This window comes from Acomys minous (genome assembly GCF_964271855.1).
Source record: "Acomys minous genome assembly, chromosome: 13".
Lineage (NCBI taxonomy): Eukaryota > Metazoa > Chordata > Mammalia > Rodentia > Muridae > Acomys > Acomys minous.
The window spans coordinates 13,711,589-13,735,332 of NC_140495.1; the positions used below are offsets into that span (position 1 = coordinate 13,711,589).

At 46.3% G+C, this 23,744-nt stretch overlaps 1 protein-coding gene across 5 annotated transcripts in view; it reads left to right on the forward strand.

The window, feature by feature from the left end:
- The first annotated feature begins 931 nt into the window (after positions 1-931).
- The window catches only part of DHX30 (DExH-box helicase 30), a 31,344-nt gene continuing 8,531 nt past the window's right edge, over positions 932-23,744 (forward strand). The window contains exons 1-8 of one of the 5 annotated variants that reach the window (XM_084752598.1): positions 932-1,068; positions 2,894-2,988; positions 5,685-5,804; positions 10,026-10,121; positions 11,090-11,118; positions 18,877-19,007; positions 20,065-20,175; positions 23,407-23,708. In XM_084752598.1, coding sequence (XP_084608724.1) covers positions 10,051-10,121; positions 11,090-11,118; positions 18,877-19,007; positions 20,065-20,175; positions 23,407-23,708 — 644 coding nt within the window. In that variant the 5' untranslated portion in view covers positions 932-1,068; positions 2,894-2,988; positions 5,685-5,804; positions 10,026-10,050. Of the gene's footprint in view, positions 1,069-2,893; positions 2,989-5,684; positions 5,805-10,025; positions 10,122-11,089; positions 11,119-16,338; positions 16,592-18,876; positions 19,008-20,064; positions 20,176-23,406; positions 23,709-23,744 lie in introns of those variants that run through there. The other 4 variants (XM_084752599.1, XM_084752596.1, XM_084752597.1 and 1 more) reach the window with 4 other exon arrangements.

The following is a 23,744-nucleotide window of genomic DNA, read 5'->3' on the forward strand; positions in this document are numbered from 1 at the left end:
CATTTATTCAACTTGATGGCCACAGGGAACTATTGTCTGGTTTTTGTTTTCGTCATTTTGACACAAGCTAGAGTCATCTGAGTAGAGGACCACTAGAGAAAGATGGTGGCGCACGCCCTTATCCCAGCACTCAGGAGACAGGCAGGGTCTACAAAGTGAGTCTAGTACAGTCAAGGCTGTTACATAGAGAAACCCTGTCTTGAAAGAAAAAAACAAAATAAAACAAAAAGAAAGAAAACCTAAGATAATGGTGGACTTCAACTTCAAGGGACCTGATGGCATGTAACCTTGCACATATCCACACTCACATACATAATATTTTGTTGGTTTTTCTGTTTTAAATACGAGCTATGTAACTAGCTCTCCAAACACCAAGGCCAGAGTTTCCTCTAGTGAAGTCGGATTCCACCGAACCCACGCTTCATTTTCATCCGAGTATAAATGGGGAAATCCCTTTCCTCATCCTTGAGCGACCGGTGGCCAAGGCTAGAGTCGTCGCCCACCACACCTCCCATGAGCTATAGCAAGCTCGATCTTGCCCTTTGCCTGGTATAGCTTAGGTCTTTGTGAGGCAATATCGCTCACCTCCCTAAAAGTGCAGAAAATCGAGGGGAGACACAAGAAAGGCGCAAAACAGAGCTGTGTCTGGGAATGGTGAGAAAAACCAGAGATGGCCATCGGTCCCCAGCTACCGCCGGCAGCCAAGGCACACGCCGCGCGCGTCCCCGGCCGCTCCGCCGGAAGTACTGCCTGCGTCTGGGGCTACAGCCGCGCGCCCTCCGGCCAATGCTCGGGTACAGGCTCAGACTGGCCATCCCGCGCCATGAGCTCAGGAACACTACAGACAACCTAGGCAGCCGAACGCCTCGCGAGCTCCTAAGAAGCTACACCCACGCAGGAAGCCAGGCGAAAGGCACAGGCCGACTAGTGCCCGCAGGCGGGACTTCCGCCTCAGGACCCGGAAGGGACCGCGCCGTCGCTGGTGGGAGTTGTAGTCCGGCCGTGGATGGGGGGGCCCCGCGGCTCATGCGCCGTGCACCGAGGCTTGTTTCACATCTGTAACAACAGGTGAATTGGGCTTTTTATTCTACCCTTTCGCGCCCCTTGAAGCAGCTGGCCACGGTCGGGGGTGGTCAGCGCGAGGAGGGGTCCCGGGTCCGGCCGGCAGCTTGGCGGAGAGTGGGAAGGAGGAGCTGGCGAGCTTGAGGAGCAGGCCGGGCATCCTAGGCCTGCCCGGGAAAGCCGGCAGGGCCGAGCCGTGGGCAGCCAGGCCTCGGCCTGCCGTTGCCATGGAGCCAGGGCGGGGCGGGGGCCAGACCGGTCCGCCGGGGCGGGCCTCGCTGCCAGGGGCACGGCGGAGGCCGGGAGAGAGGCGGCTTCATTGGCGCGACGACGCCTCCGCCTCAGGGGATGCTCGGTTTTCCCTTTGCTGGGCCCTGGAGCAAGTCTCCGGAGTGCCCCGAGACCTTTGTCTGCCCCTCCTTCCACTGTGCGGTCTGGACCGTTCCTCCAAAGGGAGGGCTGGTGCATTTTTTACTCCTCTCGTTTGTCCCTTTTGCACCGACCTTGTCAGTGGGGGAGCCTAAGGGGTGAGGTGTTCTTTGTTTGCTGGTGGTGACTTGTCCCATTTTGCAGGGGAGGACCTAATGCATGGTGGGTTCTTTGTTTGCAGTGGAGTCCCAGGGGTCCTCAGAATCCCCAAGCCAAGAACACAGCGTCAACACTCTCTCTAAATAGTCCTTGTGTAAGCAACACTGGTCTTTTAACTGAGACTTTCCAATGCAGAAACTGTTCACCTTACAACCCCAGGTCAGGGGTGCTTGCCGCTCACTGTAGCCGGTAGACTGCAGCAATCCAGTTGCAAGGTCTCAGCCTGGTTTTGGATGCAACCTACTGGCCAGAGTGAAATTACACATTATCTGATGATTTTCCTTGCTTGGAAGGCAGTGACCCCACTGCCATGTGCTATGCAAGTCTGACTGCATCTTACAATTTACACTTAAATCCCAGAATCTTGACGTTTCCAGGTGGGAAGATTCTTTTCTGATTTTATATACATACATATGTACACACACACACACACACACACACACACACACATATACACATATTATATATATTAATCTAGTATGCTAACTATTTAAATTTATATTAATGTTTTTACTTATGCATTTATATATTCTTTGCCAAGGTTTATATCTATGTAGGCGCATCCCACCTGACCCCTCCCCCCCAAAGATAATACCTTTCCAACTAGTTTAATTTATGACGCTTATGTAGTCCAAAGTTTCATCAGCTCTTGAACCCAGCTTGTCCTCTCAGAGAATGAACATGATGCACTCAGAGTACAGATTGCTATGTGAGAAAAGTGGTATAGTGTGAACATGTAAGGCCGTGCGGGCAGAATTCCATCCTGGCCTGATGCTCTGGGATCCTCAGTATGAAGTCTGTCTGTGCTTCAGGCCTTCTCAGGGTCGGAGTTGCAAGGACTATATGAGGTGAAGACTGTAGGCATTCTTTGTAAACTGCAAACATAAGTTGAGATAATTGTGGTTGTAATTTCCCCTCCTGGAAGAGTCCTTTTAGATAGATTAATATAATAGACGTTATGATATTAGAAAAGTGAAGGGGATTTGCTCTGGGCTTAGAGAGATTTTTTTTTTTTTAACATTTTCTTACTGGTGCTCTGTGGGACAGTTCACATTTGGCAATTTTAGAACAGGTCAGGGCCTATTGAGTGAGGCTATTGTGTCAAAAGCTTGTTAAAGTTCGTAAATTGATTTATCTGATTGGTACAATTTTGCCTGGGGCGGGTGTGTGTGTGTGTGTGTGTGTGTGTGTGTGTGTGTGTGTGTGTTCTGCCACTCCAGTGAGCTTACATTGTGTTTTCCAGGAGGAGGCCCAGCCTCGTGATGAGGAATAGCAAGGAGGTAATTCAGCTACAGTTGGAAAGCCTGCAAAATCTGAGCACCTCACTGCTTTTCTAAGGTAAGGTGACCTAGCCTTGCTCATAGAGTAGTGCTTCTTGTGCTCAGCCATACCTCAGCAAGCGGTTAGCTCCATCTGTGGCCCTCTTAGGTGTATTGCTCATTGTTACTGGCTTGGAGCCGTTATGGGCAGTCTACTAGAAGGAGTGCTTCCTCACAGAAGGAATTTGACATATTAGAACTTTATGCATCTCTATTGGATACATAAATCGTATTAGAGTTAATCGAGTATTTTTACAAAAAAAAAACATTCTCACATTACAAAGGAAGCATGTTTCTTTCAGAGCTCTGTGAAATGTTCTAGAGCATGATAAAGTGAGATGATCTGATGTCTTGAATCTCATATTTTCTGAGAAAAGACTTTAGGATATGAAACTTGGTTGGCAAAGGAGCATCCAAGGGCTTTTAAAAGCAAAACTCAGCTGGGCATAGTGAGTCACGCCTGTAATCCCAGAACTCTGCTAGGTGTAATGAGCCATGCCTGTAATCTCAGCTCTCTGCTAGGTGTAGTGAGTCACGCCTGTAATCCCAGCACTCAACTGGGCCTAATGAGTCATACCTGTAATCCCAGCACACTACCGACTTGGGTAGGAAGATTCCTTTGAGTTAAAGCACAGTTGGGGTTACAGAGTGAGATTTGTTTGAAAAACCTCCAAAAACTAAAATTAAAACAAAAGTTTGTTTTACATACAGTTTATACACAAGTTTGTTTACATATAGATTAACTTAAAATTTCCTAGGAAGAACATATTGTCTGTGGGCTGAGACTATAGTTTAGTGGTAGATCAGTTGCTTAGCATGAACAAGGCCTTGAGTACAATTTGCAATACTGAAAATAAAAATGTAGCCAAAACACTCAGGTATTGTTTAAAATTAGAACCCTAAACTATAATTTTTCTTTTAATTTGCGTGGTCGGTTGCGGTAGGACATAAGTTCTCTGAATAAATGGCATTCTCGTTGATATTATATTGAAGTAGTCTGTCTTGACTACACCATATCTTATTGGCTGAAACTTCCAGCATCCCTGGGAAAGAGGAGGTAATGTTACGGATTTGAAAGATTAGGCCTTTCCCTCCTCCACATCCTCACAAGTTGAGAATGAAAAGCAATGGCAGTTAGGAAAGGTATGTAGGCCCTCCTAGTCTTTTACCAATGTCGGACTTTAACCTAATGTGCAAAACATTAGGTAGATATTTTTAAATTCAGTAAGGGTTACTGGACCTGATCCTAATCCAGGAGTGCTATTATTTAAAAGATCTCAAAGTACAAGTCTGAGTGTTTTACAAAACAATATTACTAAATTATAAGTGTTACTTTTTCCCATAATCTCTAGATTAAATGTAAATCCAGTCCTCAGTTAAATGTATTAATAAAAACTAGGCATTAGGCCGGGTGTGGTGGCGCTCGCCTTTAATCCCAGCACTCGGGAGGCAGAGGCAGGCGGATCGCTGTGAGTTCGAGGCCAGCCTGGTCTACAAAGTGAGTCCAGGACAGCCAAGGCTACACAGAGAAACTTTGTCTCGAAAACCCCAAAAAACAAAACAAAACAAAAAAAAACTAGGCATGGTGGCAAACACCTGTAATCCCTTCATTTGGGACATGGATGGAGGAGGATCAGAGTTTAAAAAATGAAGTAAATAAATTAAAAAATTAAAGGAAACAACGTACTAACAAGTAGACTACATCAAAACAGTGTGTGCCTGTAATCCCAGTGCTCAGTGAGCTGCGATAGAAGGACAGTTTGAAGCTAGCCTGAGTTCTGTAATAAAACTCTGTCTGGGGAATGAAAGAAAAGCATTAAGGCTTTTGGCCAGGCAGGCAGTGGTGTAGCATTCCTGTAGTTTCAGCACTCAGGGAGGCAGATGCAGGTGGATCTCTGTGAGTTTGGAGCCAACATGGTCTACAGAGTGAGTTCTAGGACAGCCAAGATTACACAGAGAAACCCTGTCTTGTAAAACAAAAGAAAAAGACTGGCTAGTAGCTGTGCTCTAATGTAGTGTTTATAATTTATTATTAATATTACTTAGAAGTTTACCATGCATTTCTTAGGGACTCCACCATAAAAAAATTTTAATTCTGAAACTTTTTTTTTGTTTTTTTTGAGACAGGGTTTCTCTGTGTATTAATTCTGAAACTTTAATATAGTCACTTTTTGATACTGTCAGGCAACTCTCATTCAAAAGGGCTCAACTAGTTTTTCTGATAGCCAGTAATCCAGTTTGTCCTGAGGCAGTCTGCAGCCACCTTTCCTGAGGCCATTTGAAATAGGAGGCCCTTATAGAATTTAGTTTCTTCCTGAGAAGCCCAAGAAAATCTACAAATGTTGTAACTGGGTAGAGCCCTGTCTGCCTTGACCCATTTATTACTTTCTGTTTAACGGGCTTAGGGAGTTTGAGGACAGCAAAAAGGAGAAGGCTGTCAGTCAGAAAGCAGCAAGGACACAGCCAGGTCTCTTTATTCTTTTTTTTTTTCTTGTTTTTTGAGACAGGGTTTCTCTGTGTAGCCCTGACTGTCCTGGAACTTACTCGGTAGACCAGGCTGGCCTTGAACTCAGAGACTTAGCAGCCTCTCGAGTGCTGGGATTAGAGGTGGATGCTCCAGGTTCTTAAACCTGGGGAGCAGCAGTGGGGCTCACTGGCTCACAGCTTCACTTCCTTTGTCTTTTGGATAATGTCTGCGCTCTTGTGTTCTTGCAGTCTTTGCAGAATCTTGAACCTGGAATAGTAATCCACATTCATGGCCTTCTGACCCTCCTTCTCAGGATTCCAGCTTCCTTTCCTGGCCAGAAATGTTCAGCCTGGACTCATTCAGAAAAGGTAAGAGTGGAGCTGTTCCTGTGACTCCATGCTTCGCCTCCCTGTGATGGGCCACTGGGAAGCTGTGCACCTGCTCCTGCATGCGCAGTCTTCTCGCCTTCCTTCTCCTTGCCTGCCTTAGCTCAGGGCCGGTGCTGCTTGTGCGTGCTTGCTACCTTTCTCCCTATTCAGAGAGAGAGAGAGAGAGAGAGAGAGAGAGAGAGAGAGAGAGAGAGAGTGTGTGTGTGTGTGTGTGTGTGTGTGTGTGTGTGTGTGTGTGTAGTTCTGGCTGTCCTAGAGTTCTGTAGACCAGGCTGGCCTTGAACTTACAGAGCCCTGCCTGCCTCTGCCTTCTGAGTGCTGGAATTAAAGGTGTGTGCCACTATTACCTACTAAAAATTTCAAATTATAGGTACTTACTTGTGTATGTGTGAATATAAAAGCTGACCAAGGCTCAGATCTGAGTGTGTGTCACAAATAAATTAGAGCCAGAATAGGTTTTCCCTAACTGCTCTCTATTATGTTTATAGAGGCCTGGGGACCTCTGGCCTATACAGTACCTGTATGATCTACTGGGTGGGGCCAGGAGGAGGGCCAGTGTGCCAGGACTGTGAACAGCTTCCTGCCTCTTTGGGTGTCTTCAGTCACTCCATCTGTTTTCCCATGCCCGGCTCATCTGTTTTCATAGAGGTTGAAAAAAGTTAGTTGTTTTTTCCCCCCTTGTAATGGAGGGAGTGCTAAGAACAGAAAGATTGACATGGAGGTTAGTGTAGGTAGTGTATAATTTTTTGAGCTGAAAACCTGGTGGCACTTATGTGTCTTCTTACTAACCTATGGGTTTTTTAATCTACTAAGTTATAAAAAGTGGGTGGCTTAAGTTCTTTTGTGTTAGGCATACCTGAAAGAACAGAACAGGTTTTGTGAAGAGAGGAAGAGCCTGGTGTTATTTAACATTTTTTTTTTTTTTGAGAGAAAGTCTCAGAGACTGACCTAAAACTCAGTACATAGCTGTGGATATCTTAAACTTAATCCTCTTGCCGCCACATCCAGTTTATGCAGTGCAACGGAGAGTTCCTAGAGCTTTGTGCACACTAGGCAAGCACTCTACCAACTGAGCTAGATCCTCAGCCCTTGTTTGACATTCTTACTTTTTTTTAAGATTTTGAAAAAAATTATTTATACAGTATTCAGCCTGCATATGAGCCAGAAGAGGACACCAGATCTCATTATAGATGGTTATGAGCCATGATGTGGTTTCTGGGAATTTCTCCAGCCCCTTGTTTTATTTTTTTAAAGATTTATTTATTTACTAAATATACAGTATTCTGTCTGCATGTATACCTGCATGCCAGAAGAGGGCACCAGATCTCAGTTTAAATGGTTGTGAGCCACCATGTGGTTGCTGGGAATTGAATTTAGGACCTTTGGAAGAGCAGACTGTGCTCTTACCCTCTAAGCCATCTCTCCAGCCCCCCCCCCCTTTTTTTCTTTTTTGGTTTTTTGAGACAGGGCTTCCTTGTGCAGCCTTGGCTGTCCTAGAACAGCTTCTGTCTAGTGAGTTCCAAGGACAGGCAGGGCTACAGAGAGAAACCCTGTCTCAAAAAACAAAACAAAAAGGAACTAATTTGTCTTGACAGTCTAGACCAAGGCTTGATTGAGAATGACATCCTTTTTTTGTTTGTTTTGGTTTTGATTCTGGCTTTGGAGACAGGGTTTCTCTGTGTAGCCATGGCTGTCCTAGAACTGACTCTATAGACCAGGCTAGCCTGGAACTCAGAGATCACCTAACTGTCTCTGGAGTGCTGGGATTAAAGGAGTGTGCTGCCACCACCTAGCCTGAGGAGTGACATTCTTAGTGTTGTTTTGTAGGAGGCAGAGTGGCCTTAATAGAAAACCTGGCTCTAGATTTGTGGTTCACACTGACAGTTCTGTACTCATGGTGGCTAGAGGGCTTGAGCGGATGTGTGAGCCTCTCTGTGCCTACTTCCTTGTTGTTAAGGTGGATGAAGTCAGCACCTCTCCCACAGGATCTCAAGGGTCAGATGAGTTAATACATGTGAAGACCTTAGAGCAGGGCCTGACCTCTTTTTTTTTTTTTTTTTTTTTTTTTTTTTTTGGCTTTTCTAGACAAGGTTTCTCTTTGTGGCCTTGCCTGTCCTAGACTTGCTTTGTAGACCAGGCTGGCCTCGCACTCACAGTGATCCACCCCTCTCTGCCTCCCGAGTGCTGGGGTTGAAGGCGTGCTGTACCATGTATGGCAGGGCCTGACCTCGTATAAATGAATAGTACATGTTATCATTAAGTAGCTGTAGGATATAATATGTCTAATTTTAGATTGTGCTTTCTAACTAAGGGAGTGTTATATATTTACTAATAATATTTTTGTTTTGTTCTTTGTGTTTTATTTCATGTTGAAACAGTATCTTGTTACATAGCCCAGACTGGCGGTGAACTCACTTTGTTGTAGCCCAGGCTGGCTTCCACTCTCTGTAAATGTCTTGCCCTTTCTTGCATATTGAATATCTGATTTCATGTCTGTATTGTCACCAAAATCAGTACACAAACATCAAGCTTATGTAGTTAGCACAAACATTTTAAAATACATTGATTGGATCAGGGGCTGGGGAGAGGGGTTTGATAACCTGAGTTTGATCTCACATAAAAGTGCAGAGTTGTCCTCTGACCTCCACACACACTGTGGCATGTGTGTATCCACAGATGACACACATATACAATACTCTAAAACAAACAAAAAAGCTGGGTGTGGTGGAGCACGCCTTTAATCCCAGCACTCTGGCCTCAAACTCATAGCAATCCACCTGCCTCTGCTGTCCTTAGTGCTGAGACTAAAAGGTATGCCACCACACCCAGCACTGATGTGTTTTTTTTTTTTTGAGATAAGGTTTTACTATGCAGTTCAGACTGGCCCCCTATTTCAGTCCTTCCACCCCAGCCTCTCCATGTTGTGTGAGCACTATATCCACTCTCTGAGTTTGTTTTTAATCTTAGAGTAATAACTGGGGGTCTCTATGGGAGGGGTTCGTTTTAGGTTTTTGGTTTTTTTGAGACAGGGTTTCTCTGTGTTGCCTTGGCTGTCCTGGACTCGCTTTGCAAACCAGGCTGGCTGGAACTCACAGCGATTCACCTGCCTCTGCCACCTCTGCCTCCCCAGTGCTAGGATTCAGGTGTGCACTGCATCGCCCAGCTCATAACTGGGGGCCTTTAATCCATTCCTGAAGCATGGCTGTATCAGTGCCTTCGACCTTTGAGGAAATGGTGGCTATGAGAGACACTGGTTTTGATTGCATGCTTTACCACACCCAGGTCACCTTTATTTTGGGGGCTGGGGGGGGGTGTTTTGAGACGAGGTTCCCTGTGTAACAGAGTCCTGGTTGTCCTGGACTCAAAGAGATCCGCCTGCCTCGGCTTCCCAAAGTGCTGCAATTAAAAGTGTGTCGCACTTGGCACAGCCATGTTAACCACTGAGCCATCTCTCCAGTCCCAGAGCCAACGTTTTGATACTCAAAGTAACCTTTGGATTTGTAAAATCTTGTGGCTTTCAGTTTTTAACTATTTCTCTCTCCCACCCCACTTTGGAACAGAGTTAAACTGTGTAGCCCTGGACAACTTGCAGTTCCCAATATAGACTAGGCTGGCCTTGAACTCATAGAGATAAGCATATCTCTGCCTTCTGAGTGTTGGGATTAGATGCATACATTAACATGTATGGCTTGACCCATCTTATTTTCCTAATTTAAGACTATATTGCCAGGCAATGGTAGCGCACACCTGTAATCCCAGCACTCAGAGACAGAGGCAAGCAGTTCTCTGGAGGACAGCCAACTAACTCCTAGGACAGCCAAGACTATGCAATGAAACCCTGTCTCAGCACCCCCCACCCTCAAAAGAGTAAAGCAAAGCATATAGGATTATAGGATATATGCTAAGGGTCACAGAGAGGCCAGACGTGATGACATAGACCCGTGTGATTTCAGCACTTGGGCCCGAGAGCTCAAAGGTATCTTTGGTTTCAGAGTGAACACAAGGCCAGCCTGTGCTCTTAAGATATACTGTCTCAGAAAAACAAAGCAAAGCAATCATAAACTTCGTAAAGAGAAGGCAAGGAAACAATTTGTAATATTGTATTTTTGCTGCCCTATTCCTCAGAACCTGTGACTGGCTCTCAGGGTGAATTAGCTCAGTGGTGAAAACATGTCACCATGATGTTTTCTCTTTCCCCAGATCGGACCCAGCACAGGCAGCGTCAATGCAAGCTTCCCCCACCCCGCCTTCCACCCATGTGTGTCAATCCTGCCCCTGGAGGGACCATCTCTCGAGGTAAGGGAAGAGGAGCCTTGCCTCCAGCAACATCTTGGTCCAAGATCTGTGGGTGGCTTCTGGAAAGTAAGTCAGGAGGGTTAGCAAAGCAGATTGACCCCAAGTGAGAAACTACTTAACCTTTTTTTCATGGTCCTTGGTTATGTGTCTTAGACACTAGAGTCCCTGTGGGCTCCTTGTGTGGCCTGGAAGGCTAAATGTTAGGATGACTTGAGGTGTTAAGCAGCAGAAAAGAAGCTTCTTGGTTAGTGGGAATTCCTGGGCTCTTCTGGTGCAGAGGTCAAATGGTAACCAGGGTCACAACAGAGCCCTGACCCAGCCTGGTGCCCCCCATCTTGGATGCTTGGATACTGTCTTCCCCAGTACCTCAAAACGCCTGACTGGCGTTAAAGTCTGACAGTCCTTTGGCAAGATGGCCTGTCCTTTTGATAAGGAAGAGCATCTCAATACTCAGATGAATGGTAGTTCACCTCAGGTCAACGTGTACCTACGGATAGGGCTGGTGGTCAGAGCACAGGAGCATCTTTTCCTTCCCTCAAACTTGGCTTTTCTACATTTGCCAAGACCAGTAATCCTGGTGGCCTTTTTGTCTTGACAGGTGTTCTTCCCTGCTTTGACTGCCTGTCCATATCCCTCTGCCTAGTGGAAAGAGCAGGGTTTTAGGTCATGGAGTCTTTGCTACATCTGGAGTGAGCCTGTATAGTCTAGTTTCTGAAAACTACTTTGAAGGTCAGGAGCTCAGGAAGGGTGTGGGGGACAGTTCCTGTGGCATGTGATTCTGCCATGTTTCCGGTGCATTGCCCTCCACTCTGCCACGACTCTGCCAGCAGTGTAGTAGAAATACAGACTTCCAAGCCTTCTGCCCACCTGACTTAGGTTTTTAAGAAATGCCACCCCCTATCATTGCTAAAACAAGAGTTGATTGCCCTTTTTTTTTTCTTTCTTAAAATGCCCTGTAACTCGAAAAGGCTGACCGTTAACATTTCCAACATGTCAGGTGAGTGGCTCCGAGAGTGTTAGATGTGCTGTGGCTGAGCTCAGAGACTGTCAGTTTGGGGCAACTAGGAGGCAGGTGGGCAGGACTTCCTCGAATGCCAAGGGTATACTATGCTCTTGGGATAGATAACTGCCCCGTGTGGTGACCCGTAGGTGCTGCACATGCCTACCCTAGCTTTGCCTCAAGAATGCATCCATGGGGTGTGCAGAAGACATCTTGATGTACATATATTTTTAGGTTTTCTTTCTACCATGTTGCTTTCTGTTTTGTGCGTGCATGTGTGGTGGTGGTGGTGGTGGTAGGAACTAAAAATAGGTCTTGCTTTTTTGTTTTGCTTTTTGATACAGGATCTCTCCGTGTAACCTTGGTTGGTCTGGACTCTCTTTGTAGACCAGGCTGGCCTCGGACTCAGAGATCCGCCTGCCTCTGCCTCCCGAGTGCTGGGATTAAAGGCGTGCGCCACCACGCCCAGCCTTAAACACAGGTCTCAACAAATGCAATGCTAGTACTCTACCGTTGAGCTGTCTTCCCTCCTCTGCCTCCTCTTCCTCTTTCTTTTGACATGGAGTGTTACAGTATTACACAGATGGCTTTGAACGTCTCTACTCCCCAGTAGATGCATTATAGGTACTGCACCTGGCGCAGCATGCTGGAGGCGTCACTAGTACTTCTGCCCTTACGCAGAAGCTGTGGAAGCTGGATGTGAGCATGGGCACCCTCAGTAGGAAAGCAGGAGGATCAGGAGTTCAAGACCAGTCTTGGCCACAATAGTACATGAGGCTTTCTTTCCCCATGCCCCTAGAAAAAGAAGGTATGGGGGCCTGGAGAGATTAAGAGCACTGATAACTCTTCCAAAGATCCTGAGTTCAATTCCCAGCAAGCACATGGTGGCTCACAACCATCTATAATGGGATCTTGTACCTTCTTCTGGTGTGCAGATATACATGCAGGCAGAACCCTGTATACATAATAAGCAAATCTTCAAAAGAAAAAGAAGGGATGTGGTAGAAATAGTGTCTTCAGTGTTCAAATAAAATAAATAGCACCCTAGCCAGGCAATGATGGTACACACCTTTAATCTCAGCACTTGGGAGGCAGAGACAGGTGGATCAATGTGAGTTCGAGGCCAGCCTGGTCTAGAGCAAGTTCCAAAACAGCCAGAGCTGTTTCACAGAAAAGCCCTGTCTAGAAAAACAAAAACAGAACAAAACAAAACAAACAAACAAAAAAAATTATAAAGATAAATAAATAAATGTGTGTGTGTGTGTGTGAGAATGTGTGTGTGTGTAATTAGTAAGTACTGCTGGAGAGATGGCTCAGTGGTTAAGAGCACTGTCTGCTGTTCCAGAGGTCCTGAGTTCAATTCTCAGCAACTATATGGTGGCTCGCAATCATCTGTAATGTGATCTGATGCCCTCTCCTGGCCTGCAGGTGTACATGCAGATAGAACACTCATCTACATAAAATAAATAAATAAAATCTTTTAAAAATAAATAAATAAATAAGTAAAATAAAATAAATAAGTTGCACCCAGAAGACAGTTGCCCTTTGTTTTGAGCAGAGCACATTAGAATCAGATTTGGAATTGAAAGCAAAATATTGATCATCTCTGCTGTATGCTTTAATCCCAGCACGTTGGGGCAAAGGTAGGATAGATCTGTGAGTTCCAGGCCAGCCTGGGCTGCACAGAGAAACCCTGTCTGGACGAACCAAATCATCTTCTTTCCAAGTGTGCCCCACTCCTCTCTTACACTTCTCATACCCATCCCTTGCCAGAGCCTCCTTCAGAAATAAGGCTGGGCGTGTCAGAAGCTTACGGCTTGTTTGTGTCCTCTGCATCTTTTCATTCCTGCCCAGAATTGAGGCATGGAGTACTAGAAATACTGCAGGATAATTTGCCCAGACCCAGGGCCACACTTTCTTTTTTCTGGTGCATTCCTTTTGCAGAGACTTCCGTTACAGGACGTGTAGCTTTCATGTGTGAGAGGGTGCTTGCCTGGCTTCTACAGCCCTTCTTTGCTTCTCATCAGCTGTCAGCTTGACCTTGTCTTATCATTTGGAGTATGATAAATTGAGTAAGTTGTCACATGCTGCTGAGAGCCGCAGCTTTTTAGGTGTTGGTAGACCCTCCCCTGTTTCCTTCAGAGTGCTGTGGTGTGCACCAGGCCCTTAGTTATCTTGGTTCCCTCCGATTGCCTTTTGGTGCTGTAAGGTTCCAGTTCCTAAGCGAGGCATCTGGCTTATGCCCATATTCTAGCACTTAGGAGACTGAAGCAAAAAAAGGATTGTTAGAAATTTGAGGCAGCCTGGGCTACATAATTAATTCCTGTTCAGTCTGGGCTGTAGAGTTAGACCCTGAATCAAAACAGAAGCAAAGGTTAAGCTCCTAAACACTCACCTGCAGACTCAGTTCCTTTGCACCTTGATCCCATTAAGTGGAGATGTCCTGCCTGATCCAGAAGTGGACAGAAATATCTCTGAGATCTGGCGAGATGGCTCAGCAGGTGACAGTTATTGCCACAGTATCCTGATGATCTGAGTTCAATCCTTGGAACCCACGAACCATGAACATGCCTAAACATTAATAAAGTAAAAATTAACTAAAAAGAAATATCTCTGAAGCCAGGCGTGGTGGCACACGCCTTTAATCCCAGCACTTGGGAGGCAGAGGCAGGCAGATCGCTGTGAGTTCGAGGCCAGCCTGGTCTACAAAGAGAGTCCAGGACAGCCAAGGCTACACAGAGAGACCCTGTCTCGCAAAAACCAAAAACCAAAAACCAAAAAACAAAAAAACCAAAACAAGAACTATCTCAGAGTTAGTAAACCTTTAAGACAGGATCTTACTCTGTAACTTTGCCTGGCCTGAACTCTGTATGTAGACCAGGATGTCCTGGAACACAAGAGATTTGCCTGCTCCTGCCTCCTGAGTGCTGGGGTTACATGAGCCACCATGCCCAGCTATGTTTCAGGTTTATTGTCATGCTTTTCTGTCCCACTTAACTCTGCATGATAGCAGGGGAACAGTAATTGGTATTACATAAGCAAATGAGCATAGCTGTGCTCCACTAGGACTTCTTATAGGGCTGGAGATGCATTAACTTGAATTCAACCCCAGCACTGAATAACTCAGGTTTGGTGACACATTCCTATACTCCCTGCACTCAGCAGGATCAGCACATTCAAGATCATCTTACTCTAAGTGGCAAGTGCAAGGCCTGACTGGAGGAAATGAGGTTATGTTTCAAACACTAACAACTTACAGTAACAGCAGTGGACGGGACAGATTTGGTCTGCAGTCAGTGGTTTGCCATTTCCTACTCTGAACACTTGGGAAGAGATCATAGAAATAGAAGCCTTCCAAAAGCTGGTCAAGGCCAGGCGGTGGTGGTGTACCCCATTAATCCCAGCACTTGGGAGGCAAAGGCAGTCGGATTCCTGTGAGTTCACGGCCAGTCTGGTCTACAAAGTAAGTCCAGGGCAGCCCAGGCTACACAGAGAAACCTTGTCTCAAAAAACAAAACAAAAGCTGGTCGAAAGAGGTACCTTGATTTTATAGGAGTCACTGGTGTTTACGGAGTGAAATATTTGCTAAGGATGACTTCAGCTCTTTTTTCCCCCCTTTGGTTTTTTGAGACAGGGTTTACTTGGCTGACCTGTAGACCAGGCTGGCCTCAAACTCACAGCGATCCCCCTGCCTCTGCCTCCCTGAGTGCTGGGATTAAAGGTGTGTGCCACCACCACCCCTTGGCATGAGCTTTTCTTTTTAGGTTTTGCTTATTGGTACTATGAATAAATGTGTATGTATTGTGTGTCTGGGTAAGGGTCAAAGGACAATTTTGTTGAATCAGTTATTTATTCTTTTAAAAAATATTTATTTATTTCTTTATTACATATACAGTGTTCTGCCTGTATATAGGCTTGCTCAGTAGAAGAGGCCATCATCCCATCATAGATGGTTGGGAGCCACCATGTGGTTGCTGGGAATTAAACTCAGGGCCTCTGGAAGAACAGACAGTACTCTTAACCTCTCAGCCATCTCTTCAGCTCCTACATTCTATTTTTCTATTGCCAGAGTTAACCTTGTTTTCAGTCGTCCTGACTCCGCTTCCCAGGGCTGGGATTCACAGACATGCTCCCACTGTACAGTGCTGGTGGTCAGACCTAGTGACCATAACTATGGAAGCTGGACAAACACTGTGATCTGAGCTTCGTCCTGAGCTGGGTTTTTGTGGGGTTTGTTTTGTTTTCTTTTGTGTTCCGTTGTATATCCCAGTTCCTGTTAGCATGGAACTTCTTCTGGAGACCAGGCTAGCCTTGGACATGCAGCAGTCCCGCCTCTGCCTCCCAAGCACTGGGATTAAAAGTGGGCGCCACCACCACCAGTTTAGTAACATGTGTTATTTTTTTATTTTATTTTGGTTTTTTGAAACAGGGTGTCTCTGTGTAGCCCTGGCTGTCCTAGAACTCACTTTGTAGACCTGGCTGGCCTCGAACTCAGAGATTGTCCGCCTCATGAGTGCTGGGATTAAAGGTGTGAGTACCATACCTAGCAGCAATATGTTTTAATAAACTCTCCAGGGGATTATTCAAGTCATGGCTTAGAATCAAACAAACTTCTTCTTCCCAACTTAAACTGCTTTTCTCCAAGGTTCTGAGGTTTTGAGGCCCATGTTCCACATAGCTACTAATTTCATTCCTAGCCTACCCAAGCCCTCCCAAAGCCTTAAGAGACAGAAGAGGAGTAAAATCCAGGCACAGTAGTTTGGAAGTGGACTTCCGGTCTTCACAAAAGTAAGACACAGCAGGACTGGACTCAGCTGTGGAGCCCCCTCAGTTTTAGAGGGCATTCCTCTTAGTCTTCACCAGGTTTACCTATAGGAGATGGGTGCCCTCCCTAGCCCTAAATCTACACAAGTCAGGCCTTGCAAAGCAGCCTGTAAGGAATTTACTATGTGTAGGACCTGGAGGGAACTTGGCTCATTTCTTTGAGTGGACGTTGAGCAAACACCTAGTGCTATATTCTACAATCATCCCTTGCTATTTTCTACAATTATCCCGTTCCATTTCCTGCTTGAGATCCAGATGCCAGTCTGTGGCTTAGATTTCCAGGTGAGGACTGTGGTATGCGGGCTCACATCCTAGCTCCGTTGCTCTCAGGTCCGCACTGAGTCCCCCTGGCCAGCAGAGGGCGTACGGTACTCCTGCTGGTCCCGGAGCCCTCGGAGGTACTGTCGCGGTCTGGCCGCAGGGACTGGCGGGATCGCGATGGCGGCTGCCAGGCGGCTAATGGCGCTGGCTGCGGGTGTTTCTCCGCACTTACGGCTGCCGGATCCCCGCGCTGCCGGGCGACAAGGACGCTCGCGCGGCTTCTCATCAAGCTTCGTCCACCCGGATGGCTCTCAGGAAGCTGCTGAGGTCGAATCAGAGGTGGTCCCTGGGGAGCCTAGGGAGGACGACAGAAGCATGGTGAACGGTGAGAGCGGAGGAGCGGAGATTGGGTTACGAGGCCCTTGAAGAGGGAAGGCAAATGGGGGGCGCAGGACAGGGGCCAGCCTGGCAGGTCAGGGTTCTATTCTTGAAAGTAGTTTTAAGCTTACATCTGTGGGTCTCCACCTTGCTGTTAGAAAGCCATGTGTGGCTTAGGTCCACCTAAAACCTAGCCCTCATGTTGTGGGTGGGTGGGTGGGGAGTCACGTAAATATCCTACTTCTGCCAGGTCGGGTGGCATTGAGGATGAGCTCTGTTACCATAGTCAGACTTAGCCCCAAATACACCAGGAATTTCAGAGTCTCGAATAGAGACGGAGTCTCTTCTTTGGTAGACTGTAGCCTACGGATCATGACTAGTGGTCAGAACGTCGTGGCCATTGAGATATGTGGAGTGAGCTAGCTGCCTTCACCCTTCATGAACATGTAGGGGGTGGCGCCTGTGCACATCTGTGGGTCTAATGGGTTACTTAAAGTAGGGATGCAAGATGGGACCGGCTCTTCGTGAGTCTACTTAGGTGCTGTTTATGAGCTGCCCAATTCTTTTTTTTTTTTTTAAGATTTATTTATGTGTTATGTATACAAATCTCATTATAGATGGTTGTGAGCCAACATGTGGTTGCTGGGAATTGAATTCATGACCTTTGGAAGAGCAGTCAGTGCTCTTAACCTCTGAGCCATCTCTCCAGCCCAAGCTGCCCAATTCTTACATGATTTATAATGCAGCATTTAGGAGAGTGGTCCACGCAGGACCCTCCTATTGTGCTAGTTGACACAGGAGTCTGCCCCAGGTAAATATCCCAAAGTAGATAACACGGTTACATCAGAAAATTTGGAGGAATGTTTTCACAATACTGGTGAGATAGCTCAGCTGGTAAAAGTGCCTGCTGTACAGGTGTGATAAATTCAAGTTCCATCCCTGGTCACAGTGGAGAGAGAGAATACACTTGCCAGGTTTTTCCTCTGGCCTCATGTTCATGTGTACTAACTCAGTAATAGTAAGTTGTTGTTGTTGTTGTTGTTTTGAGACAGGGTCTCACTATATAACCTGGCTGGCCTGAAACAGAGATCTGCCTGTCTTTGCCTCCCAAGAGCTGGGATTAAAAGTTTGCAATACCTTTCCAGCAATGAATCTTTATTTATAATTTTTGTTTTTATGTTTTTCAAGACAGAGTTTCTTTTGTAGTCCTGTCTGTCCTGGACTTACTTTGTAGACCAGCCTGGCCTTGAATTCACAGAGATCTACCTGCCTCTGCCTCCTGAGTGCTGGGTTTAAGGGCGTGTGTCACCACACCTGGTTTAATGAATTTTTTTAAAAGACAAAAACCCAGATCCTACCTGAATATTGCTGGCATTCCTAGGTATGCACTGAGGAATAATGTATTCACTGCTGTGTAAAAACTTCCCAAATGACTATTATAAAACAACTACATGAGACAGGTGCAGTGGTGGACCCCTGTTATCCCAGCTTAGGGGCAGGGGTGTCAACAAAGCAAGTCCAGGAAAGCCAAGGCCACACAGAGAAACCCTGTCTCAGAAAACCATCACACAAACCCCAAATACATGCTAGTGCGAGGAGCAGTGCACTGTGGAGTGGCCAGTTGAGTATGATGCCAGAGAATGAGGGTGGCGACTGCAAAGGCTCACTTCTCCGGAGACCTCTGCCTGCCTGTTGACAGCCTTTCTGTTCTGTCCTGAGCTGTGCTGAGGTGCCGCCTTGTGGTCGCACTAAGCCGTGTGCTGGGCAGGAGCTGCTGCTAGGTGGGCATCCCTCCATTGTGTTCTGAGGCTAGTGCAGAGAGTTTGTGAAGGGATGATGGCTGTCCTGGTATCTGATGCACCCTTCCCCCTATGCCAGGGAGCAGAGAGGGGCAGCTCATGCCTTGTCTTGGCTGGGAGACTTTGGGCTTTAGAGAGGACTTGCAGAGAGTGCTAGGGTTAGCTGAGTGGAGTATGATCTTCAGAATCTGGATCCCATCCTGACTTACACTGGGCCTATCCTTCTGTGTGACTGCTTTAGGAGGGTCTTCACCTTTCCTGTGCATGCGTGGAAGACATTTGTGTTTACTTTGCTTTGTGAGTACCCTCTTCAGACAATAGACTCATGGAGATTAGTGACTATCCAGCCCTTTTTCTAAGGACTCCTGACTCGGTTGAGTGCTTTGGGGTCCTGAGCCAACATCTTTAGCCCAGAGTGACTTTGATATATATACACACACGTCCCTCATGGTGTTTCAAAAGAATTGTAATTATTTCATTCTTATTTTCTTAGCTTCTAGGGACCTATTAAAAGAGTTCCCACAGCCCAAAAACCTACTCAACAGCGTGATTGGAAGAGCCCTTGGCATCTCACATGCAAAAGACAAACTAGTCTATGTGCACACAAACGGACCGAAGAAAAAGGTAACCCTACTGCTGATGGCTAAGTGAAATTCAGGAGACTGGCTGCTCTTTCCTCTCTCAGGTGTTTTGTTTTGTTTTAATTCCAGACAGGGTCTCTGTATAGCTGTTCTGGAACTTACGCTATAGACCAGGCTGGCCTCCTCCCTCTGCCTCTTGAGTGCCGGGATCAACAAACAACACTATGTGTTGCTTTTTGTTGTTGTGAGATGTAGTCTTACGTAGCCCCTGCTGGCTTAGAGTGTGCTTTGTAGCAGGAGCTGGCCTTGGATTGCTGCTCTTCCTGCTTCTTCCCAGGTACTGAAGGGATTCTACACACATGCAAAGAAAGCTTATAGAAGCCGGGCATGGTGGTGCATGCCTTTAATCCCAGCACTCGGGAGGCAGAGGCGGGCGGATCGCTGTGAGTTCAAGGCCAGCCTGGTCTACAAAGTGAGTCCAGGATGGCCAAGGCTACACAGAGAAACCCTGTCTCGAAAAACCAAAAAAAAAAAAAAGAAAGAAAACAAGCTTATAGAATGCGCCACTGTGCACAGGCAGAGTGGGTATTCCTATAAACAGTCAGTAGAGAGCCTCCAATACAGTTCTGTTGGAAGAACCACCGAAAATCCATGTGCCTTGTTTAGCGAAAGCAAACACAGCAGGTGGGGTAAGGAGTGCTCATCTAAGAGAACCCTGCAGTGCTTCCTGGTTTTGGTCCCTCACCCAACAAGAAATGCAGGGAGAGGTGCTGGTAAGGACTCCTGCTTTAAGAGTGTCATCGATGCTTGATCACACAGAAGCGTTCAGGCAAATCATCTGATGAAGGGTTGTTTGTCTGGTTGCTTTGAGAGGATTTTTCTTGTAGCCTTGGCTGTCCAGGAACTTACTATGTAGAGTGGGCTGGCCTTAAAGTCAGGAGATCCACCTGGATCTGCCTCCAAAGTGCTGAGATTAAAGGCTGCACCACCACACCCAGCTGTTTGTTCTTGATACAGGGTCTTATATAGCCCAGCCTGTCATGGAAGTTACTTTGTAACTAACTGCCTCCACTTCTGTCGCCCTATTTTCGCTTTCCTAGAAAGTCACCTTGCACATAAAGTGGCCCAAGAGTGTGGAGGTCGAAGGCTATGGCAGCAAGAAGATTGACGCTGAGCGGCAGGCCGCGGCAGCCGCCTGCCAGCTGTTTAAGGTGAGCCTCCTTTGTGGAAGGGTACGGGGATGGGAGACTGTTATCCTTGCTATCTCTCGTGCAGTAGTTTTGGTTCCAGGGACATTTTGGTAGATGGTTATACAGCATTCAGTCATTTAACTCTCCTGAGCCCTTCCTACTTCTGTGTGTGTATGTGTGTGTGTGTGTGTGTGTGTGTGTGTTTACATGTAGACCACAGGTCCATTACAGTTCTCAGAAGTTATCTCCATTGCTTTTCTGTTTACTCATTTGCTAATTTGAGAACTAGCCTGGAACTCCCTGGGATACACTTGCCTTTGCTTTTTGAGTGTGTGGACTAAAGGTTTGTGCACACCACACCTGGCCTGTCTACACTCTTTTTGTTGTTTGTTGTTTGTTTGTTTGTTTTGTTTTTCAAGACAGGGTCTCTCTGTGTTCGCCCTTGGCTATCCTGACTCGCTTTGTAGACCAGGCTGGCCTCAGACTTGCAGAAACCCGCTTGCCTCTGCCTCCTGAGTGCTGGGATTAAAGATGTGCATCTACACTATGGCTTCTACACTGGTTTTTGAGACAGGGTCTGTGGCCTGAGTCTCACTGATTAGGCTAGGGTGGCTGGCTAGCTGTCCTGTCCCATAGTCCAACCATGTGCCTCCTCAGCCCTGGTCATATGTGCACCACCACCTAGTGCTTTGCATTAGAGTTGGGATTTGAATTCCAGTCTTCATGCTTGTATGACAAGCACTATTTTTCTTTTGAGGCAGGTTTTCTCTGTGTAACAGCTCTGGCTGTACTGGACTTTGTAGACTAGGTAGCCTTGAACTCAAAGAGATCTGCCTGCCTCTGCCTCCCTAGTGCTGGGATGAGCACCACCACTCCAGGCTTAAAAAAAGTTTGGTTTTGGTTTTGGTTTTTTGAGACAGGGCTGTCCTGGGCTCACTTTGTAGACCAGGCTGGCCTCGAGCTCACAGCAATCTGCCTGCCTCTACCTCTCAAGTGCTGAGATTTAAGGGCAGTGTCACCATGCCCAGCCCTCAAAATAAGTTTTTTAAGATAAGTATTTTGTATGTGTTGCTTGCATGCATGTTTAACATGTTCGTGCCTGGTGCTCTTGAAGGTCAGAAAGGGCAAAGGGATTAAAGACATGTGACACCCCACCCACTGTATTCTTTTGGTTATTACAACTTTGTTATTTAAGATTAGGACATGTGGGCTGGAGAGAGGCTCAGAGGTTAAGAGCACTGGCTGCTCTTTTAGAGGTCCTGAGTTCAATACCCAGCAACCTCATTGTGGCTCACAACCATCTATAATGACATCTGGTGCCCTCTTCTGGCTTGTAGGCACACATTCAGGAAAAACACTGTATACATAATCTTTAAAAAAAAATCAGGATGTTTGATTTCTTTAACCTATATTCTTAAGGTTATTTTAACTGTTGGGAGCTTTTGTGTGTGTGTGTGTGTGTGTGTGTGTGTGTGTGTGTGTTTTAGAATTTTTGTTGTTTTTTGTTTGATATTTTCTTTCTCTTTTCTTTTTTTGGCTTTTCTTTTTTATTTATTTAATTTTATTTTATTTATTGCATATGAGTGCTTTACAGAAGAAGGCACCAGATCTCATTATAGATGGTTGTGAGCCACCATGTGGTTGCTGGGAATTGAACTCAGGACCTCTTGAAGAGCAGGTGGCGCTCTTAACCACTGAGCTATCTCTTCAGCCCCTCTTTTTTTTGGCTTTTCAAGATAAAGTTTTTCTGTGTAGCCCTGACTGCCCTGAAGTCAATTTTGTAGACCAGTCTGGCCTCAAACTCACAGAGATCCGCCTGCCTCTGCCTTCCAAGTGCTAGGATTAAAGGCATACGCCACCATGCCTAGTCTCTTTCTTAAGATTTAAATTTTTTTTTTTGTATGTGTTTGTGTGTTTGTATGGATATTTTACCTGTGTGTACATCTGTGCACTGTGTATGTGCAGTGCCTTATGAGGGCAGAATACGGTGTCTGTCTGAATAGGATGTCAGATCCCTTGGGACTGCAGTCATCCAGATGTTTGTGACACTATGTGGCTGGCTACTGGGAATTGAAAGTGGGTGCTCGAGAATTGAGTGGCCAGTGCTCCGACCCACTGAGCCGTGGCCCCCGGACCCTACTTCTACATTTAAGTGTGTATATGAGTCAGTGTTTTCAGGTGAAGACAGTACCTAAGAGGACAGAGGCGAGCATCAGATCCTAAGCTGTTGGGAGGTGCCCCGCTGAAATAAGGTCCTGCAAGAGTAGTGCATGCTCTTACAGGCTGAGCTATCTCTTGCCTACTTTTTGATCTGTTGGCTAGGTACCTGAGGTAAGCACCAGTGCAACTTAGTTTCTGTTGACTTTTGTATCTGTATTGAATATTTGTTTTACAGATGGTTTTTAAAACATTTCAGATTATTTTGTAGTATATTTCTAACAGGATCTTTGCGTTAGAAATGATATCTATTTGATATTTTTGGGCTACTCATTTCCTGATTGCCCTATTACTGACGCTTTGCATATCACTGTGTGCTGTATCTTCTTTTCCTCTGGTTCCGTTTTAGTTATTTCTTTGGTTGGTTGGTTTTTTAAGACAGGGTTCTCTGTGTAGCTCTGGCTTTCCTGGAACTAGTTCTGTAGACCAGGCTGGCCTCAAACTCAGTGCTCTGCCTACCTCTGTCTCCTGAGTACTGGGATTAAAGGCATGCGCCACCATGCCCAGCCACACCTAGCTTATTTTCATTTCTTACTTTTGTTCAGTTGAGACCAGGTCTTCCCACTCAGGCTGTCTACAACTCCAAGTGATCCTCCTGCCTTGGCCTGAGAAACCTAGGATTTCATGTGTTTGCCACTAAATCCAGCAAATCTAGGCTTTTGGTTTTTTGGGTTTTTATTTTGTTTGTTTGTTTGTTTATTTGAGACAGGGTTTCTCTGTGTTACAGCTCTGCCTGTCCTGGAACTCGCTCTCTAGGCATTTTTTTTTTCCTCTAGGCATTTTTTAAAGTCATCTTCCTTTCTCTTTCCCTTTCTTTCTTCCTTCTGTCCCTCCCTTTCTTTCTGGTGTTACTTTCTCTCGGATGGTCTCATAAGACTGGGATAACAGGAGTGGGATAACCCTCATGCCTGGATTTTAGTGGGTTTTTTTGTATTCCCATTTCTGGCCAGGGCTGAGGTGTGTATAGCAGAGCACAGCACAGGCTGACTGAGCTGTGGTGATGGTATGAGCCTCACAGTTGTCTCTACTCCACAGGGCTGGGGTCTGCTGGGTCCACGGAATGAGCTGTTTGATGCAGCCAAATATCGAGTGCTAGCTGATCGCTTTGGGTCTCCAGCTGACAGCTGGTGGCGCCCAGAACCCACGATGCCTCCAACTTCCTGGAGGCAGCTGAATCCCGAGAACATTCGGCCAGGAGGTCCTGGAGGCCTATCCCGATCCTTAGGCCGAGAGGAAGAGGAAGATGAGGAGGAAGAGCTAGAAGAGGGGACCATTGATGTGACAGAGTTTCTGTCCATGACCCAGCAAGATTCCCACAACCCACTCAGGGATTCAAGGTACGGCTATGACAGAGGGATGCAGGGGACCCTGGT